The 20,427-nt window shown below is 43.6% G+C and overlaps 1 protein-coding gene and 2 long non-coding RNA genes across 4 annotated transcripts; 1 reads left to right on the top strand and 2 right to left on the bottom strand.

Annotated features, from left to right (window-relative positions):
* Nucleotides 1–567: 567 nt before the first annotated feature.
* On the bottom strand, nucleotides 568–7,537 carry LOC107198936. Its single transcript, XR_004495690.1, has 2 exons — nucleotides 7,146–7,537; nucleotides 568–6,906 (listed from the first exon to the last, which is right to left on the bottom strand). It is a non-coding gene; the product is annotated as an uncharacterized LOC107198936 (long non-coding RNA).
* A 22-nt stretch (nucleotides 7,538–7,559) lies between these two features.
* Nucleotides 7,560–19,828, top strand: LSM5 (LSM5 homolog, U6 small nuclear RNA and mRNA degradation associated). Of its 2 annotated transcripts, XM_033511600.1 has the most exons (6): nucleotides 7,560–7,671; nucleotides 8,054–8,149; nucleotides 8,374–8,401; nucleotides 9,020–9,092; nucleotides 18,245–18,288; nucleotides 19,702–19,828. In XM_033511600.1, the coding sequence occupies exons 1-6, from the start codon at nucleotides 7,626–7,628 to the stop codon at nucleotides 19,811–19,813; spliced, it is 399 nt and encodes a 132-aa protein (XP_033367491.1). In that variant the 5' UTR covers nucleotides 7,560–7,625; the 3' UTR covers nucleotides 19,814–19,828. The 2 variants fall into 2 exon arrangements, with proteins under 2 accessions (XP_033367491.1, XP_015471705.1); XM_015616219.3 differs by lacking the exons at nucleotides 18,245–18,288; nucleotides 19,702–19,828 and adding an exon at nucleotides 10,009–10,274 and having other exon boundaries at nucleotides 7,561–7,671.
* Nucleotides 12,636–18,972, bottom strand: LOC107198934. Its single transcript, XR_004495691.1, has 3 exons — nucleotides 18,830–18,972; nucleotides 18,219–18,365; nucleotides 12,636–12,828 (listed from the first exon to the last, which is right to left on the bottom strand). It is a non-coding gene; the product is annotated as an uncharacterized LOC107198934 (long non-coding RNA).
* Nucleotides 19,829–20,427: the final 599 nt, after the last annotated feature.

Genomic DNA, 20,427 nt, shown 5'->3' with positions numbered 1-20,427 from the left:
TTTTCCTTATATACTTGGGTATATATATATGGATATATATATAATATGGAGGGAATATATAACATATATAATATAATACTATATATATATATATAAAATATGGAGGGTATCTATTTTCCTTACATATACCCTCCTCTGTTGTCCATTGATAGAGAGCTCCTCACAGGTGGCTAGAGGTGAGGTGTTGGCGTGCCAAGGTCCCCAGTGGCATGCTTCACCTGTCCCTGGCCGAGTCCTGCAAGGGGCACGTACACCCCACGTCTCTGACTACATTGACCAGAGCTGTCTGGTGGCAACAGGGATGGGAGAAGAGAGGACTGAAGGGAGAACAAAAAGGGGTCCAAAGCCAAACTACAACAGTTCAACAATATTCATATTCATATAACAGTATTCAACAATATTGAAAGAACTTTAAACTTCTTTAACACACAAAATCATTTGTGAGAGCCAATGACCTCACCATCCACCCATAATATACATAATGAGGAATTCAATGAAAATTACCCTGAGGAAACTTAGAAGGAACATGTGCCAAAGGGTATTGTTATAAATACACTCGAGAGAGTGTTAAAATTGATTAAAGAAAAGTTTTATTAATTATAGCAAGCAAGATAATAAGCAAATCACAGCGCGCTGACGGCCAAAAAGTAACCCACTTCTGGCCGTGTCTCCGTGCCCCCCCCGCATTCCCTTTTATCTGTTTGGCTCTTCTGCTGAGTATTTTCCTGAGTTCTTTTTGCGCCTGCGTTCTTCCAGCCTTCAGGGGTTTTTTCCTGGTCTCCTTCTGCCCTCTTGTGATCACAAGATTCTTCCTCCTCTGACCTTCTACCCCTTTCGGAGGTTTTAATCGCGGCAGCTTTCTGGAATTCAAAGAATCTCAGCAAGGCCATAATAATTATGCCAGCGTCAGTATCAACCTTCAATGTAATCGTGATTTTACACAACATAGCATTACAGAACATCATGTTTAGTCGAACAAAAGAGTCTCTGTTTATCACAGGTATGACAGCATATAGCTGTGACTGTATGCTTTGTAAGAGAAGGAGGGTTTGGCCACAGTGGGCAGGGTGGTGGGAAGTTGGAAGAACGGGTGGTTGCTACAAATGGGGTGTTGGGGCTTATGTGTCCTCTTTTTAGTTCTGGCTCACCTGTGGAATTTTTACCCATTAGTTCCGGGGACACCGCACTGCGGGTACTTGGTGAGTGCTGGAGAAAACATAAGGAGATCGGCTGGGCCCAGAGGGGGAAGGGGGCAGAAAAAAAGAAGGGTGGGGACAGTTTGGCGGGCTTTCTTCAGCTTCGGAGAAGGACACTTTGGGCGCGGAGGTGTTGCGGTGAGGAGAAGGGAATTTCGCCATCACCCAGACAGAGCTGCTGCTGCTTCTCCTTCTTCCGTCTTTGTTGGTGGCCTCGCACCCCCTGTCCTGCCGGGACGTGTGGCAGTGCCAGGCACCGCCGTGGAGCTGCTGATACACCTCATCCACTAGCCCAAGATCTCACCATCCTCTGCCTGAGAGCCCCTTGATTTCAGAATTATAATAATTCGGAGGGAGGTGGTCTACATTTTCATTCCAGGGGAGGCTTTTGCCCTCCCTAGCAGACACCTGTCTTCCAAAACTGAGACTGGAGGGAATGGGAAGAACAGAGAATGGTAACAACCAGGAGGTGCTGTCACCTGTGAAATACTCTGCCTTGCCTAAAACCAGCTTTTAATGCACAAACCCACAGTGACTGCATTTCTGCGTCAGTGCTTGTTGTGAACTGACTTAAGATAGTCAACTGCCCACGCATTCTGCATGTCCGTTTCCACTCACAGAGCTGCCTAAGACATTAATGACCTCACTTGTTACCACACCACACTTGTTCTCCTCTGGAACAAAAGCCATCAGAATTGAAAAATTCACAGAGCAGAAAATGAACCCTTATTTCATGACTTGCACAAGTCCTTAGGTCAAACCACTAGGGAGTTACACAGCATGGAATTGTATAGCAAATGGAATTTTCACCCTCTTGCAAGTCTCACCTTAGAACAAAATCACTTGAATTTCAAAATGCAACTAAGATCTTGAAAAAGCATTGGAACATAATGCTTTTAGGTAAAATATATGGCATTTTTTGATGTAAACATTGCAGTTTAATTTCAGTTATAGACAGTTATATTTACAATACACTGGAACACAGCATATGACAAGATGTCTGAAACATTTCTTTCCTCCAGATTACTATACTTTCCTGCAAGAATACTCAAAATCAAAAACTTCCTCTTACTTTTACCCTGAAACCCCAAGAGTTGAAAGTTGAGCTGCTGGCAGTCGAGAGTCCTGCAAGCAGTGCAATCAACAGCAGGGGAAAACACTTGTGGGTGTCCTGGGAATCCGTATCACCCTGTAGGGTTGGACTCAGGATATCCATTTCCTCTCATAATATTTTCTCATGACTTTGTGTGAAACCAGGACTGCTATAAACTAGGATTGCTTCTGAGCTCTTGATTGGAAGCAGTGATTTTACAGAAGCACTTTCTTGGAAGTACACTGAATGCATAGCAATAAAGAAATAGGATGAATGGCACTTGCCTGCAAGTGTACATTAATAGACTTCATTAATGCCAAGACACAAACGTTGCTGCCTACCTTCAGCTCATCTCTGTAGGACTGAACTTTCTCACCATAAATCCTGACACCAGCTCATGGTAAAAGAATCCCGTTAAGTATCAAAAAATTAAATAGAAATATTGAACTTCTGGCAGTATATAGGTAAAACTACATGCAGGGAAGGATGACTGATTTAGGGCAGGAAATGTTAATAGCTGCATTGGTAGGTCATCTACTTTACTAATGCATAAAGAAAACCAGTGTCCCTGGGTGCAGGTTCTGCATTGCAAGATATTCAGAAATTACAATCTTGTAGTGTCTTGCTGTAATGTTTCAATATCTGAAATCACTGCAGAAACTATATTTCTGCCTGTCATTTCCATTTACTGACAGACCAAACACTGCATTGTAGTAAGGAGATCCCTGCTTGGTGAATACAAACTGTCACTTGACATTCTCACTGCCCTTGGATGTTTGGAAAGGGAATGCTCTGATGGGCTTTTAGCACATTCAAATAGTAATAATAATGATAAACACGGTCATCTTTGTTATACCTGTGGTGGATACTGATCAGCCTAAATCCCCAATAAGCTTAGATTGAAAGTAGTTCTGAAGTCATAACAAAAGCTCTGGGAGAGTGGGGCTAGCCTGGCACTTAAGCCAGTGCCTTCTCCTCCTAGGGCACTACTCCCTCCTCAAGAGATCTGTGCATTTCATGACACACAACCATCCACTCCTACTGAACTCCCAGGAATATGGCAGGATAAAAACAGGAACCATTTGGATCACTAAATCATACCTCCTTCAGATGCATCAGCCATGAGCATTTATGCAAGAAGAACTCAAAGAACATCCAGCCACTACAGCCTTCAGGACTCAATAGCAAGCAAATGGCCTGTCATTAATATACAAGCTCACAAGTCTCAATGAAGATTCCCCAGACAGTAGTCCACTGGGAAACCTTTAGCAGATCTAAAGCAAAGGTCAGTGATGGAAAATAAAGCTGAAAGAATTAAATTCTGAAAGACCCAGAGCCATTGCACACCCGAATTTGCTCACTTAGGTCACAGACACTGCTGGAAATAACAAACCCAGCACAGCTCTGCACACAGACTGGCACCTCCATGCTTTCAAACTTTTTGTGGCTATCCCTCAGAGCCCTTCACAGTCTTTGAATCAACCAGATGTGGACACCCAGATAGCGGTACAAGATGAGCAGAAGAAACTGGTGCATTTGAATGGGTATTTCCTCTCCATATGATATACTGCAGATCCTTTTATGTGGATTTGGAGCAAGAAAAGTTCTTTTTCCCCATTCTGCAGACTAGGCAGTGGATCTGAGGAGGGCAAATCCTTCTGTCTCAAGTTCCTCATTAAGCTTGTGGAACTCCAAGGCAACACTTGAGTCAGGCTATGGAGCAAGACTGTCGCAATTCCATCTCAACTTCCAAATTCCAGGACAGCACGGCAACCCTCCTACCCATTTTGTGAAACTTAATAACTCTCAGTTTTATTCTTGTTTATGCTTTCAACCCACCCAGGCCTGCATGGCTGGTATCATGGATTAAATCACTGGGAAGTGGGAGTGAAGGCACATGGAGGCCAGGGAAAAGGGAGAAGGGATGTGCAGCAGTTTGCTTCCCAGCACTTCGCCAGTGCCTGCAGGAATGTGGAGTATCTTTGAGGCTGTGGTTATTGATGATGGTTCAAAACTGTTGCAGAGCGTCTAGCTCTAGCCTTGAGCTGTAGTTGTAGAGGCTGAAATACCATCTAAAGGACAGAAGACAGCACTGGACAACCTGTCTGAAGGTAGTGCTGCACCCCAGGGATGCCTTAAGGCAGAGCAGGTGGCTGGTCATTAATTCCAGCTCCTCAAAAAAACCCATTGATTTAGAAGATTTATTTTCAGTATGTTGACCTTCCAGTTTGGCTGATTGGCTGTCAGGATTTTCCTTCACATCTTCATTTCCAAAAACTGCTTGTAGGTGTGAAAGAAACATCCAATCTCTGGTCTCTAATATTTGTATTGCAGGACAGCAAGTGGTTGCAAAGAGTGATCTGATAATTTTTCTGTCAACATTGAGAAACTCTTAAGGACAAAAACTGTTGCTAGATGGCTTATGCATCCAGGTCTTTGAGAGAACACAGAGTGACAGCAAACTCCTGAAGCTGAGTAGCTGGGTACTCTGAGCACATCTCTACACTTTCTAGACCAATAAATAATACTTTCTGTGCTCCAGAGTAAACGGAGTAAAGACAGGATTCCATAACTTTTATGTAGCTCTGACTTTGAGTTCCACATGTGTTCCCTTGTCCTTTCCCCTCAGAGTAAGTGGATACATAGAAATTGGTTTGGGGGTTTCAAAACTACAGTGCCCTTGCTGTAGTTTTGCCTGTCCTGTAGAAGGGCTTCAAGACTTCTGTTGTGAAGATTCTTGTGCTGCATTTGGGACTCAAACAAAAGATGATGTGTTTCCATGTCAGTAGTCTAAAGAGAAAGCCTTTAGTGTCATTCAGGAATGACAGCGATTAGGTCAGTCTGGCAGTTTTGTGCAGAGTGGCTGGGCAGATGGAGAACACAGGTAAGTATAGAAAGTGTAGCAGCTGCAAGGCCAGATCTTTCCCAGACCCAGACAGAAGTAAAGGACAGTAACTGAGCAGCACTGGGAACAACAAACAGGGAAAATGCTGTGGCTGTTCACACCAGCTAAGGTGCGGAGCTGAAGGGAGAGGACAACAGAAGGTAAATTAGCTGAATTAGGAGAACTACAGAAGCTCAGACAACAGAAGCTTTCCCCGGATGGCACACTCAGGCATTCAGGAAGGCAGAGATCCCCCAAAGGTCAGCATTGTAGGGACTACTTCACAGGGGACAGTTTTCTACCAGTGGCTATGGGACAAGAATCTGCTGCTTGTGCAGAGAAGATTATTTGTTTTCTCAGTTGGAGAGCTCTCCAAATGGCAGCAGCTGAAGGAAATGCAGACACCTTCAGGAGAGTTGCAGGGCAGTAGCAGTCCTCTGAAACTTATGCCCTCCTCAGGCTATCCAAGTTTCCTAGGTAAGAGAGCAAGGATTGCAGTGCACCTTGGAGGATCAAAGGGCACAAAGAACAGCAAGGAGCAACTTGATGCTGTCAGAAAATTGTGTTACTAGACCTGGGTATCTGTGTTTGGGAAATTAAATAACAGCCAGCTGCTGGGCACAAAGGCAGCAAGCTTTGTGCAGCATCTAGATGAGAGGCTCCAGGGTCATAAATTCTTCAAAGAACAATGGCTATCTCAAGAGCTGGGATATGAATGATCAGTTTGATTCAGTGTTACCTTGCTGACATGGCAAGGAATAAGTCAGTGCCCTCCCTCTCCTCTGCAAAGCTCTGGCCAACGCCCTCCTGCTTCCCACAGTGCCAGCAGAATGCTCATCATGTCCACTAAGTGCCCTTCTGCTCCTACAGGAATGCTACCAGGGCCTTCATGGCCCATTCCCACTGTGATTCACAACTCCTGTGATGCCATCCAGTGCCTGTGCCCAGCAGGACAGGGGCAGGTGGAGAGAGGATGAGTACCAGTAAGCCCAGTGTCCACAGTTCCAGTGAGCGCCTCCTTCTCTGAGCAGGGATGGGGGCTTCCTGTGATGCTGGGTGGTGCCATGGGCAACCCCCATGGGCAGCTCTTGGGGCACTATTAACTGGCCCCAAGGCATCACTCCCCACACCCAGGAGGCCCAGAGGGCTGTCTCTGCTCTCAGTGGCCACTGGGCACAGATGAAGCCAGCTGGAAATGGTGGCGGGATGAAGTTACTGAAAGGCTTCAAAAACCTTCCACACAGCCACCTCTAGCGAGTCAGTGGACAAATGTGGGGAATGACAATCTGCACATAAAACAGTGGGGCCAGCAGCACCAGGCATTGTCCCCCTGTGCTCAGCACTGGTGAGGCCACACCTTGAGTCCTGTGTCCAGCTGGGGCCTGTTACCAAAAATCAGAAAAAATAAAAACTCCTTAACATAAATGTAGCATTAAGAAGCCAGAATTCCTTCTTCAGCTGGATGCTTGAGGGGATATCTCCTCCAAAATCTCATCCATGCTGAGTACAGAGAAAGCTCTAGTTTATATACTCTATTTTACTTACATATTGATAGTTTTTCCTAGAAGAAACACAGATTTGAGAATAACTTCTCTGAAGTCATTAACATATGCTCCTTCCCCTCTATCCATGTGTTCTTCTTTCCTGGGGGTCTCTTTGGTGATCCTTGGTGGTCATAGCTGACACCCTAGTGAACTGGCAAAGTTGGGCTGGTTGCTTTCCCATTTTTCTTCCTGCAGAATAAGGATTGTGCAATTCCACAGGTCAATGGTCTATAAAGAATAAGCATTGTATTAACCCACCAGGTGCAAACAATTCTTCATCTGCCAACAGGCCCCTATCTGCAAGGATACTGAGGTTCTGGAGTCATATTGAGGTGCTGGATGAAAGGTCTGGAGCTCAAATCCTCTGAGGAGCTGCTGAGGAAACTGGGCTTGTTTAATGTCAGGAAGAGGAAACTTGGGGGACTTACCACTCTCTACAACTGGCCGAAAGCAGGTTGTAGACAGGCAGGGGTTGGTCTCTTTCTCCCAGGTAGCAAGTGGCAGGATGAGAGAACAGCTTCAGGCTGTGCCGGGGAGGCTTACGTTGGACATTAGAAGGAATTTCTTCATAGAAAAGCTGCCCAAAGAGGTGGCTAAGTCAGTGTCCCAGGAGTTGTTTACGGAAAGACGGGATGTGGCACTCATTGCTACGTTTTGGTTGACATGGTGGGATTCGTTCACAGGTTGGTCTCGGTGATCTCAGAGATCTTTTCCAACCCGACTGCTTCCGTGATGCTGCAACAGTTGAGCCACTCCAGCGCACCCGCGCGGCGCGCCGCTCTGGCACGGCGGCACATCGCTACAGCCGCCGCTGAGGGCTCGGGGCGGGCCGGGGCGGGGCGGCCGCCGGCCCTGCCCTTCCCGGCTGTGGGCGGTGGCGGCGGCCATTGGCCAGGTCCGGTGCCGACATGGCGGCCAGCGCGGTATCCAACCCGTCCCAGCTCCTGCCGCTCGGTAACGATGGGGGGCCTCCCGGGGCCCCACACTCGGGGCCCGGCCCGGGGTCCCTCTCCGGGGGCAGCGGTGGCTGCGCGCCCCTCTGTGGGCCGGGCCGCTCCGGCGCCTGGCGGGAAGCGCGAGGGCGGCTCCGTCAGGCGGCGCGGCCCGCGCNGGGATGGGGGTCTGGGGGCTGAGGTGGGGTGTGGGGCTGTGCGAGTGTCTGAGGGAGGCCGGTGGGGTTAAGGGTGTCGGGGGCGGGCTAGTGCGTGTGGGAGAACGGAGGGGGAATGCGTAAGAGTCTATGGAATGTGTCTCTCTGTGAATAAACGCAAAAAAAAACCCTGTAAAGCAGGAAAGACTTCCTTTGTAGAATGTATGCTTTTCTGTTTATCTACAGAACTTGTGGATAAGTGCATCGGTTCACGCATTCACATCGTGATGAAGAGCGACAAAGAAATTGTTGGGACACTTCTAGGATTTGATGACTTTGTCAGTATCCTTTGATGGAAGTGTAAGGCAATCTGCTTTATGCTCTGTTCTAAGTAATTTATAGCTGTTGAGAGTTTTGAGTTCGCTGAATAGAACCTTTTTATATGAATCGGTCGTATTCTATTTTCAACTTTTAGGTAAAATCACTTTCTGGTATAAAATTAAAATAGCATTAAATACTCTTGTTTTAAAGTCTGTGCTTTATTTTCCTTGAATCTGGATTTTCAGATATGGTGCTGGAAGATGTTACGGAATTGTAAGTATGTTTTCTGCCTTTTGTTGCTATTTAATGTTTGGTTTACTGAGGCAAAATAGTGTGTAAGGTCTGCTAGAAAAATGTTTTTACATTTTTTGAATAATTGCCAGCTGACTAGTTTAACCTTGGACTCAACTATAGGAAAAAAAACTGTAGAAGGTGATCTGTTCAGGATGGCCATGCCATACTGTAGCTATTGTATGGTTTATGCTTGTATGGGGATCCTATTCGCAGTCTTAATTTTGCATGGGTTGTGTGGCAAAAGTTCCAGGAGTTAATTTGTTTTTACACTTCTTTACGACACAGGCAACAATTCAACAAGGTAACAAATATTTTGACTTTGTCATAACATGTTGATATGTCATATTCAAGAATTTGCCCAGCTTTAGAGAGTGAATATACATCTCCATGTACTGAGCAGAAGAGACGTTTTTAGATACCAGTTAGCTTTCTGTACCTAGGTGCTCCATTTATCAGGATCATGCTGCAGTGTGGCTGATTTATGTGTTAGTTCCAGCAATGGTCACCTTAATGCAGAGATTTCTCTTGGTTCTGTGGACAAAACTGGAGTCGTTACTCCCTGGTTCTGTGTTCTTACTGTTTCTAATGCTCCTTCAGTGAGATCACACCTGAGGGCAGAAGAATCACAAAGCTGGACCAGATTCTGCTCAATGGAAATAACATAACTATGGTGAGTCATCAAAGGCTGCATGCGTTGACTTTCTGTGCCCGTAAATCGATTGGCGATTGTATTCAACTCCTTTAAGCTGAGCTTTCCTGACAGCTTTGTTGCATCAGGAAGTTTCAAGTAGCTTGTTTGCATAGCTGGCCACAAAGCCTGGCCTTCCAACACAAGGGTATTCCTAATTTTGTAGAAAGGCCCAAGTCGGAAGATTTGTGTCTAAGTTGGCTCTGTATGAACGAGAAATTGTCTCCATTGTGTTGTTTTACCTATCTTCCACCTCTGCAATGTGTGCCTGAGCAGGTGCCATCCTGTGTTAATTTCTTAGCCTTTTTCTGCTTTGGCTATTGTTTTGCATGTTGACAGACAGGACAGCATATGTTCTGAATCCTTGCATGGGGTGAAATTCCTGCCATCCAGTCAAGCTGGTGGTGAGTTGCCCTTGGAGAAGAGCCTGTTTTTTCAGCAAGACATAGATACATTTCTGAATTAGATCTCACCTCTCTTTTGGAGACATGTCTTCCCACAACAGGAATTCCATGCTTTAGACTTTTTCTTATTTTGATCCCAAATCCAGTGAAGCTCTTTCTCTTTAGAAATGCTCAGCTGATTAGGATGAAGATACCAGTAAAAGGAGTAGTTAATCCTTTTTTTTTCCTTACGCTTTTCCTTTTGTATTTCTTTTTCTCTTCTTCGGTCCTTTGCTTCCTTCACAGGGAGATGTTACGTTGATTTACTCCCTGCTGCCTTTTTGGTGTGTGTGTGTCTCTGGCAATAACTTCCTCTGTTGGGAGAGTCTTTTGTGGTCTAGCCACTTTTGTGGTCCATGTCCTAAAATGTTTGCTGTAAAGCAATAGCTGTCATGCATGGGTTTGTAAAGCTGAACTCCATTGCACTAATACAAGAATCTCTTACTCCTTCATAGCTGGTTCCTGGAGGAGAAGGACCTGAAGTATGAAGACAACAATATTCATACGTGTATATAAATGCAAAATCTAAATACAGATTTTGGGGTAGAAGTGTGTTTGGGTGTGGATCATTCGTTTGCTTTGCTTACAAACTTGACATTTTACAAAAGACAACTCTAAGAAAGGGGCTGGTGGTAACGTTGACTTTGTAAGTTGAAATCATTACTTTTTTGTAAAGACACGTAAACCTCTTCTGAATAAAAGGCTTTTTCTTTGTTGGTTACTGTGTTCTGTTATGTAAGTGCACAAGTTAGATAATTTTATAACTACTTGAAAGAGTAGAAAAATGTCAGTTGTGTTTCAGTTGCCATCAGTCTTCATTTTTCCTACATCTGTTGCATTTCTTTCTGGCCCAAGTCTATATAATACACAAGTCATGAGCCAGGATGTTGCTGTCCTTTGGCATACAGGCAGATACTGAGCTGGGTGTTTTATTCAAAGGCTGTGTCACTTGAAACCATGTGGCTTAGTTCTGAAAGCCCTTCAGACTGGGTGCATCTCTTTGATGCTCAGCAGCCTTTGGTTCTGGTGGCCTTGAGGTTCAACTCTTGTGGACCATTTTGCTTGGCTTCCTTAGAGCAGAGGCCCTGTAATGGCATTTGGCAAGTAAGAACAGACAGACCAAACCTGTTTCATGTTCTGGGGGTGAAAATCCCCAAGGCTGGTGTTAAAACTCGCTGGTGTCAGTGGTGACTCTGCTTCCACCACTTGATGATGCTGTGTATACTCAAATTGTGTGTGTGGCTGTCTGTGGCTGCTTGCACAGTTTGGAACACTAATTTCAGAATAAACACGAGTTTCTGTCTTCATCTGTTCTGTGATATAAAAGTGTGACAGATGTTGCAAGCTACTATTGTAGGATAATTTCTGTAAAGAAATGCTATTTTGTTCTGATGCCATGCTCCCAGTGCAGCTTATGCTTCCATAGTACACCTCCCCTGGCTTACATTTGTCAATGTCTTTGGAGAGGAATCACAAAGACACCGTAGACACCGTAGACAAGCAGGGTGCAGCATGGGCTCACGTGGACAGGATGTGCTTTGCCTTCCCATCACGAGATGAAAGGGGAGTTGGAAAAAGGGGCTCAAGAGCAAGATTCTGCAAGGAAGGTGCTGTACTGATCTTTCTGCCTTGCTTAATCTGACAGAAGAGCTGCCTTCTGTTAGCTGGGTGTGAGCTCACAAAGCAGTGAGAACCTCTTGCTGTTTTTTAAAAGGGAGAGGGAGTCCCTCTCTACAGGGAGTGTGCAGCTTCTGGCTCATTATGTGTTCTGAATAAATAATCTGTGATTGCAGTGTTCAGGTTGTGTCCTGCCAATCTATACTATTTACTCCCTGAATGTGTTTTTTCCCTTTCTGTCTCAATTTCTTCCTCCAGCTTTGTTTAATACATATATTTTGAAAAGGTACATTTTTTGAAACTTAGATTTGATTGAAGCATCATCTGTGTGTATTTGCCTTACTTTCCTAGAAATAACGAGTCTTTTCAGAAGAAATTCAAAGATTTCTAGTCAGGGCAGCACTACTGTGTTGAGATATTGTTAAATAAAATTTTGGTTTTGTTCCAGTATAGGCACTTGATTTGTACTTCACTCGGTGTTTTGAAAACAGTCATGCTTCTGAGAGAAGAGTAGATCTTGACTCAAAAGCAGCTTTTACTTTGACAGCACAAACATCTTGTTCTCTCAGGAATTTGTTGCCTTGAAAAAACCCAAACAACTTGATACTGCCTCAGTTCTTGCTTGATTGGCTGTGTTTTGTTCCACTCACTGCAGAAGGAGTGCTAAGACTTACGTTTTCTGAAGACAGTTCTTGACTCAGGGGTCTGCAGAGATTCCTCTGAAGACTGTGTGTAAACACAGTTCTTTCTAAGATTTCACTCTCAGCTGAGAATATAATGTATTCCCAGTGGGTCTGGTTTGCTTTGCATTCATTATTCTTGTAGCCTGTTGCTTTGGAAGCACAGCTAATAAGTTTATCCATTCATTAAGTAAGTAGTGTTTTTTGTTCTTCTTTCCATAGAAATCCAAGTGCTTAATTATACTACACTGTCCTGCTGTGGACGCTAGTGTTCTCCAGTATGCTATTCAGGGTGCCACCACTTGTAGGTCATTTAAAATAATAACCATAGGCTTAAAAAAGATGGAAAATTGAATGAGGCTTTAAGTTTAGAGCAAGATGGCTGTCAGGTTAAAATCATTTTGTGGTTAGGCCATGCACAGTGGTGGTTCTATCAGATTTATGTTTGTTTAGCTTTCTGTTTTTCTTCAGGATAGTACTGGTTGCAGTGATTTTTAGTTCTACTAACTGGCTGTCTGCCTTAGGATGGAGAAAGTTCCCTTCTGCCTAGTCTTTCAGTATGCTTGCTCATTTTGGTTTGGGTATAAATATCCTCTGAGTAACCTCATTGAAATTATTAAAATGAGTCCCATCAGTCCCAGGTCACTGCAAATTCTTAACACAGTCAGTGCTTCCAAAGCATATAATTGTAATTGTAATTTATATGCTTTGGAAGTCTCATCAGCAATGTTTTGCAGTTGTAACATTATGTTGGTCAATTGAACTACAGTCAGAGAAAATGTAATCAGAGAACACTAGAAGATTTATTCCAGTTTCAACTCCAATGAATCTGACCTTGAGGCAGTCGATACAAAGAGTCAGCAAATATTTTCAGGAGCTTGCTTTGACATTTTCAAACTACTATAATGAACAGGAATCAAAATTCAGCTTTGTTTTGACTGGCGCTGCATTAAAGCTGGGCCACACTTTTGCTTTCTGCTGAAAGAGAGAATAGATTTGAATTAATCACTTATTAACAGATGCTGCAGCTTGATGTCATTTTCATGAAGACACTAGGGTTGGTTAATTAAACTTAGGAAGAAAAACTATGCCATTTTATTTCAGAGGTCCTTACTTACATTTGTGCAATATATTGCATAACTCTCCATTTTCTGCAGAACCTAATATATATTTCATGGCTATTTTCTATAAGCTTTTAGAAGCTCACATTCTCTTGAAGCCTTCTTCTAGAAGCTCAAAATAAGAATTAAGTATTTGTTGCTTTAACAGGAAAACAATTACAAGAAAACACAAAAATATACCTGTTTAATCCATTGTGAAGATGGTGTTGGGGCATAGGGCACATCTCCAGCCATATAGTGGTTGGTTCCACCACTATCAGCACATAGCACTTGCCTTGGCAGGTTTGTGGGACTGCAGTCTAACTAGCCAAGCCTCCCCATATTTGTAGTCTGACCACTGTTCCCCATGCTACAGAGGCTTTACTTGCCCTGCTTTATTGCAGTGCATGTTTCAAAATTAAGAATAATCTGGGAAATAGTGCCCATGCTTAAGTTCACTCCATGGTCAAGTCACAAACCCGTCTATATTGTTGCATCTCTTCCCTGATGACCTGAAGCATCATAGGGCCAACGAGCCAGAAATAATTCACCCCTTTTTTGCCAGACCAGATCCATCTGAGACGCTTTAATCTTGGCAGTCCAACCCATCTGTGCATTGTTGTGATGTTCTTCAGTAACCCAAGTCCTGGGTGTGGGTGGATCTACATGACATGCTTTGACAGGCAGTGGTGTCTTGTCAAACTGCAGCAGCTCAGATGGGTTTACCTCTGTGTTGCTAGTTGATCTTTTTCCATGGATCCAGCCACCCCTTACGGAGCATACAGAGTGTACAGATAGGGTGTTGGCCATTTCTCTTGTTTAGTAATATCTAAAGCCATCTGGATGGCTTTCAGCTCTGCATATTGACTTAATCCACCTTGCCCTGCAGTAGCTTATGCAGCTCACCATGCAGTACTCCATATAGCAGCTTCCCATATTTTATTTATCCCCATGATATGGCAGGAACAGTCAATGATGAGGGTATGTGGCTTTCCTCTTTCTGGTAGCTGGCTATAGGGTGGGGCCTCCTCAGCACATGTCACCTTTTCGTCATCCTCCTCTGATGATTGTCAAAAATGTTTGGCTTCCTTGATTTCTAAGATCCCTGGGTGATCAGTATTTCCTATTTGAGCTCACTATGTAATCAGCACAACTCACTTACTCCATGTAGCATCAGTGGCATGATGTGTGGGAAGGACTTTCCCTTTGAACATCTAACCCAGTGCCAGCAGGAGCTGTGCTTTGGTGCCCATCACTTCCAAAGCAGCTCAAAATCCTCCATAAGCTGTCAGGATCTCTTTTTCAGGTGGGGTGTAACAGGAATTTGATCTCTTGTATCTCTGAGTCTGGAACCCCACTGGTCATCCTGAAGTCTTCCTGGGTACTTTTTGCCAGACTCCAGGAAGGACCATTCTGCCCATCTGCCCTATAGAGCAAATTTTTCACATCTGCTCCTATCCTGACCGGCCCAAAGGTTACTGCATGAAGATCGCCTGTTCAGTTAATTCAAAATCTTGTTGCAGGACCCCACATGAAAATATTCTTCTTTCACATCACATGACAAAGAGAGGGTATACAATCTGACCATAATCTGTAACCTGCATCCTCCAGAAACCCACAGTGTCTAGGAAAACCTGTGCTTGCTTCTTGCTGGTTGGTGGGGACATAGCTGCTTGTTTGTTGACCACATCCATTGAAATCTGATGACATCCCACTTGGCATTTTACTTCTAAAAGCTGAATTTCCTGGGCAGATCCTTTGAGTTTGTTTTGCTTTATGGCAAAACTGGCCTTCAGGTGGATCTGGGTTATTTTTTTCCCCTTTCTCGAAAACTTCCTTTGCTGTGTTGCCCCATACAATATCATTGATTTACTGTAAGTGTTCTGCAGCGTCTCCATTTTCTAGTGCACTCTGGATCAGCCAATGGCAAATAATGTGGCTGTTTCCACCCCTGGGGCATCTGGTTCCAGGTGTACTCAGGCCCTGCCTCTTCTGTTTTGAGGGCTCTGCTTCCACTTCATCCCTCATGAAATGAACTGACTACGTGTTGGATTTCTTTTTCTGTATAGGGGTGACTGCTACTGTCAGGGGTTGTTCCTCTGGCTCAGCAGCAGTTTGAGTGGCCATGGTGCCTGTTGGTCTGCTTTCTTTCTCCTCCCCTGGAGGTGATGTCTACTATTGAGCAGCTACCAGTAAACAGTAGCCAGGACAGAACATGTTGCGTAAGTTCATGCCTCTCTGGAGCTACTACAGCATTTTTCTTTGACACATTTCATCCTTTTAACAGGTTCCTGTAGTTGTTGATGGGTGAACTGCAAAACCGTTGGAGAAGTCCTCCTGGCTCATATCCTACGTTCCATACCACTCATTACTATCCTGCTTCAGGGCAGATCTCTGAATAACCCTAGAAATTTTGTTGGCTCTAAATATGGTGTGCACTGCACTGGAAGACCTAGCAACAAGAACATGCTTTCCTTAATATCTAAAGGGAATTCAAAATTCTTAAAAGCTGTTATAATAGGTCTGAGGGGGGGAAAGGGGGTGAAAGCCTGGGGAAAATCATCCTCCTCTTTTCTCCCCATAGACTGGATACTTTTAATTGGACTCCCAAGGGTAGTGCCTTAGTTAAGGTTGGAGGTCAAAACTGAATACACATCCAAAATGACCCCTGGTATTATCAAGTCATGATACCACACAGTGCAACAGAGCAATCCTGATCCCTCTCCATGCTCTGAAAAAGAGAATCATGATGGGCACACAGTGCATGTATAGAAACATATTGAGTTTCTATTGCCCAGGTAGGTATTTGTGCTGGGGGCTACAGGTATGTCTTCTGTGAGAACCTGCTGGAACCTTCCTCACTGTCTGGCAGAGTCAATGCCAGCTACATCCAGGACAGGGGTGTCACTGCCAAGGCTGGGCCAATCAGAAATGATGGTAATGCCTCTGTGACAACATATTTAAGAAGAAAGGAAAAAAAAATTATTGCACAGATGTAACTGTGGCCAGAGAAGAGCAGAAGAATATTTGAGAGGAACAACTCTGCAGACACCAAGGTTAGTGGGGAAGGAGAAGGGGAGCTGAGATCCACCTGCAGTCTGTGGAGGAGAGCAACTCTGGGGTGAATGATGAGAAGAGGCTATGAATTCATGGGAGTCATGTCCTGAAGCAGGCTCCTGTCCCAAAACAGGGATGTCCTGAAGCAGGGACCTGTGGACCTATGGAGAGAGAAGCCCATGCTGGAGCAGGTTTCCTGGTAGGACTTGTCACCCTTTGGGGGGACCCATGCTGGAGCAGTCATTTCTTGAAGAACACTGTGGAAGAGTGATCCCTGTTGCAGCAGTTTGTGAAGAACTGTTGCCCATGGGATAGACTCACACTGGAGAAGTTCATAGAGAACTGTCCTGTGGGAGGAACTCCATGCTGGAGCAGGAGGATTCCTCTTCCTGAGCAGCAGCAGAAACATACAATGAACTGACTGTCCATCCCCTGTCTCCTTGCAATGCTGGAGGAGAGGATGTAGAGCTGGGAAGGAGCGAGAAGTGAGGGGAAGGTGTTTTTTTGTTTTATTTATTGTTATCATTCTCTGATTTTGTTTGTAATAAATTTGATTAATATCCCTAATTCTAGCTGGTTTTGTCTGTGACAGTATTTGGTGATCTCAGGATCACCAGGATTGATCTCTCCTGGTCCTCATCTCAGCTCATGAACCCTTTGTTACATTTTCTCTCCCTTGTCTAGCTGCAGAGGGGATGAGGCTTTGGCGGGTATCTGCCATCCAGTCAGGGTCAGCCCACCAGGGGGGTTAGCTAGCGCATCCACATGAGCAGACCAAGCAGCATTGTGACCAGTGACTCTGTACCTAATACAACAAATGCTTAGATCAAATTGTTTCCAGGTCACACTGGGCAGATCTGTTATTATATCAACCCTTCAAGCCCTGAAGACAGATAAGGGTGCTGTGGTTTAGGAATGGTGCTCCCCAGTTCAGTGCCCCCAGTGAGACTTTACCAAACTACACACTGCTCTCTCTTGCTGCCCACCTTGCTGCAGCATGCTGGAGAGGAGAATTGGAGGCACGAAAGGTAAACGCCATTGGTTAAGAACAACTTACTTGAAAGAGCAATGAGATACAAATCCAAATGTAACAGCAACAGTACTAATGTCAGAGGGTATAAGAAAAGAAACAATTCACGCAGAAAAAACCCCAGATAATAGACAGTATTAGACAGCTCCCTCCACCACATTTTCTTGACCGGAAGAACTCCTCTCCCTAACAGAATCCCATTTCCCTGCTCCTGGCAGTGATGTGAGGTGGTGTGGAATAGGCTACTACTAAAGATTAACCTTGTCCTGGCTAAAGTTAGGACATATATACTGACTTCAGCATTTAACACCTAGTAAAGGGAAAAAAAAAAAAAAAAAGCAAGCCTCTTTTCACTATTTTCTTGACATTGCTGCCCCTTGGAGCCCTGGCTGACCAACCATGCAGGTCAAGGGCCCTGTCAGAGGACACCAGAGCTCATTCCTGACCCACCAGCAAGTCAGCTGTTCTCTTTCTTTCCTCTGGGAGTGGGCACAGGTAGGACCTTGTCCCACCACTGAATCTGTACCTCCTCTGGCAACTGTGTAGCCACTGCAGTTCCCTTGCAATGGCTGCAGCCATGAAATCTTACTGTGATTTGAGTCCTTTTTCCTGTGCTCGGTGAATTCTTATATGCATGCATGAACAAGATATAGAGAAAATGATGCTTTCAACAGAAGGCACACTAGAACATTTCCTACAGCAATACATGTGGCAGCTTCAGCAAAAAAATAAATTTTATTTATTGTCTCCTTTACACTTTTGAAATCAATCCCTAATCCTAAGTGGAAAGGACTAAGTAGGCACACAGGCAATGCTACAGGAAATGTATCTATAACTTGACAAAAAGTTAGAAGTTATTAATAACCACACTTTGTTCACTGTTTAGAAAATTTTATTTTCTGTATATTTTTTCCTGTATAAAATAGTTCTCCCTTAACTGAATCAACTAGATTGACTGCCTTGTTAATGTTTTTCTGCTTACATCATCATTGGATATCTGATATAGATTTCTAAAGGTCATAAAATACCTGTATCCAGTGTTTTCAGAAAAAAACAAACAAGTCTAAACACACTCTTAACAGCACTATTCTCCCTAAAGATTACTCAACTCTTGTTAAAACCTTAGTAACATGACATCCAATTTAGCCCTCTAAAAGCAGATTTTAGTTCCCAGCACTTACTTTCCTGCTCTTTTTTTTTCTTTAAGCGCTTTGTCCGGTCAATGGCAGCCAACTCAGCTTTCAACAACAGGTAACGTTTCCGAATTTCCTGCAATTTTGCTTGGAGAATTGTTATGCGCTCGGTGCTACTCAAATTTTGCAAGTCAGCTGCAATTTAAACAATTTCTTTTAATTATTGCACTGCAGCATTTCCCAGTTCTTCAGAATTTCAGTGAAGGGGGAGGTACTCAAATCTTAGTGATGTGCTTTGATGTAACAGGCAGCAAAGCTGAGGAACGGCAGGTGCTGTGTATTATCACTATCTTGACTGACACAAACATAGTGAAACCTCTTCTTACAAGAAATACTAAACAATTCCTGGTTCAAGAAGGTAAAATGGAAGGGGGAGATTAAAAAATGAATAAAAATTAATAATCTAAGAGGCTGAACAGAAGCAGAGAACAAGGACTAAAACAACAAGAAAGAAGAACTATCAGGATATATGACAAAATTAAGCAAACTGAGGATGGAGTGATTTTAGAGGGGTAAAACCCTCAAAACCAGAAAATTCCAATAGGCTTCTATAGTATATAGCAAGACCACAGGAGGCATGTTTCAAAGACGATACTTACACTCTTGAAAACTCCATTTGCAACCTTTGGGCAAATGATTATCGTGTTCTTTTAGATCAGATTCCCTCTCTTCACTTTGCCCACATTTTCCTGTGGGAAGGTAGATTGTTACAAAACAATGCAACTTTCCCACCCAACCCAAAGCTTACCAGGAGCTGTCTCACTCTAACATGACAGAATCCATCCTGTGGTAGCAGCTTGGTACACAGCTCTCTGCACCACAGGTGCACAGGTACAGGACCACAAACCAGGTCTGTAATGGGGCCCCTCTAATTCTGGCATGCTGGGAAAGGGAAACCTTGCACTGGAAACACCGGCCAGTTAGTTGTTGTGCACGTAGACTCAGATCTGTTCTGCGGATTTATGGGAACCAAAGTCCTACAGACCTAGAAGGTTGATAAAAGTAGCAGACTGTGGCTCCACAATCCATCCCGAAAACTGGCAAGTATTTAACTGGAAGCGTGTTTACATGAGCATAAGGAGGTAGGGTAGGGACACACTTCCTGGAAGGAGATTCTTGAATACGATCCAGCTGCTCAGGGTTCGTATAGCCACAGTCCATTCTAATCTCCAACTGGATCACGACAGCAGTACACTTATTGCTTTAGAATCACAGCCATAAATAAATTGCCTGCATCAGAAAATAAGGCAAAGAGGCACTGTAATGTGTTCATGTAGGTGCCAAAATTGTCTACATCTTTCTAGTTACAGAGCTATATAGTCTTTAAAAGACTTTGCAAGACTGATTATTACATCCTAGCTCTTGTTCACCTTTTTAAATATTATTTTCAAACAAATGGCACTTTCACACATTTTATTTCACATTGAGCTGCTGTACTTACTAATTTTATTCTTCTTTTTGATGTTCACAGATGTTTTGAGGCTTGTTTTCTGCTTTTTGGAGGAGCTGTCTCTTCCCTGAGCATCTTGAAGATTTTTTTGGCCTCTAAACACTATAAAGGAGGAAAAATATCCCAAAAATAGAAAGAAACAGAAATAACAACAACAACAAATAAAAAAGCCTTCAGTTCTGTGTGTTTTTTTTCTCCAACTATGTATATCTGTGATTAACAAAGCAAAAGAGATATATTTGTTGAGGCCTGCCCATTGACCTCTTCCAAACTCTCTCCTTTGTTGAAGGAAACACATTTTGTTGCATTCTTTTAAAACAACACTTCCAGATGAATGATAATAGTAACACACTTTAAGGGCATTTTGAGAAAATTCAGTTAATTGTTTAACTGAAGTCTGTTGCAATGAAAAAACAATTCTGTCATTTCAGGAATATAGTCAGACACATATTATCTTCCTCAGACTTAAAAATTTTTTAGATGCTGCAGCACACTTAAAGCAGCTGTATTTTTGATGAACTGCAAAAGACCCAGTCACTTTCACAAAAAAGCTTTTGGATGCAGCCTTGTCAACAGTTAAAAAGCAGGCAGCAATACACTGACATCATGTGCACAATTGTTGGCTGTGTTTATTATCCTCTGTTCTCTGGTGGTCTCAGGATAAATCTCAAAATCACATCTGAATGTGAAGCCCAGCTAAGAAGGTCAATGTTTGAGATCAGCTTAACTTCCATTTTTCAGAACATT

The sequence above is a fragment of the Parus major genome, unplaced genomic scaffold, assembly GCF_001522545.3.
Source record: "Parus major isolate Abel unplaced genomic scaffold, Parus_major1.1 Scaffold377, whole genome shotgun sequence".
In the NCBI taxonomy this organism is placed as follows: Eukaryota; Metazoa; Chordata; class Aves; order Passeriformes; family Paridae; genus Parus; species Parus major.
Note: the sequence above shows the minus strand (reverse complement) of the source record. Positions and strands in the feature narration are given on the sequence as shown.

Bases quoted from the DNA above. Each gene is read 5' to 3' on its own strand.
- LSM5 (XM_033511600.1), top strand. From the start codon at position 7,626: ATGGCGGCCAGCGCGGTATCCAACCCGTCCCAGCTCCTGCCGCTCG. The intron at 9,093-18,244 runs GTGAGTCATCAA...TTTTTCTTTAAG, and splicing joins ATGGAAATAACATAACTATG to CGCTTTGTCCGGTCAATGGC. The intron at 18,289-19,701 runs GTAACGTTTCCG...TGATGTTCACAG, and splicing joins AACTCAGCTTTCAACAACAG to ATGTTTTGAGGCTTGTTTTC.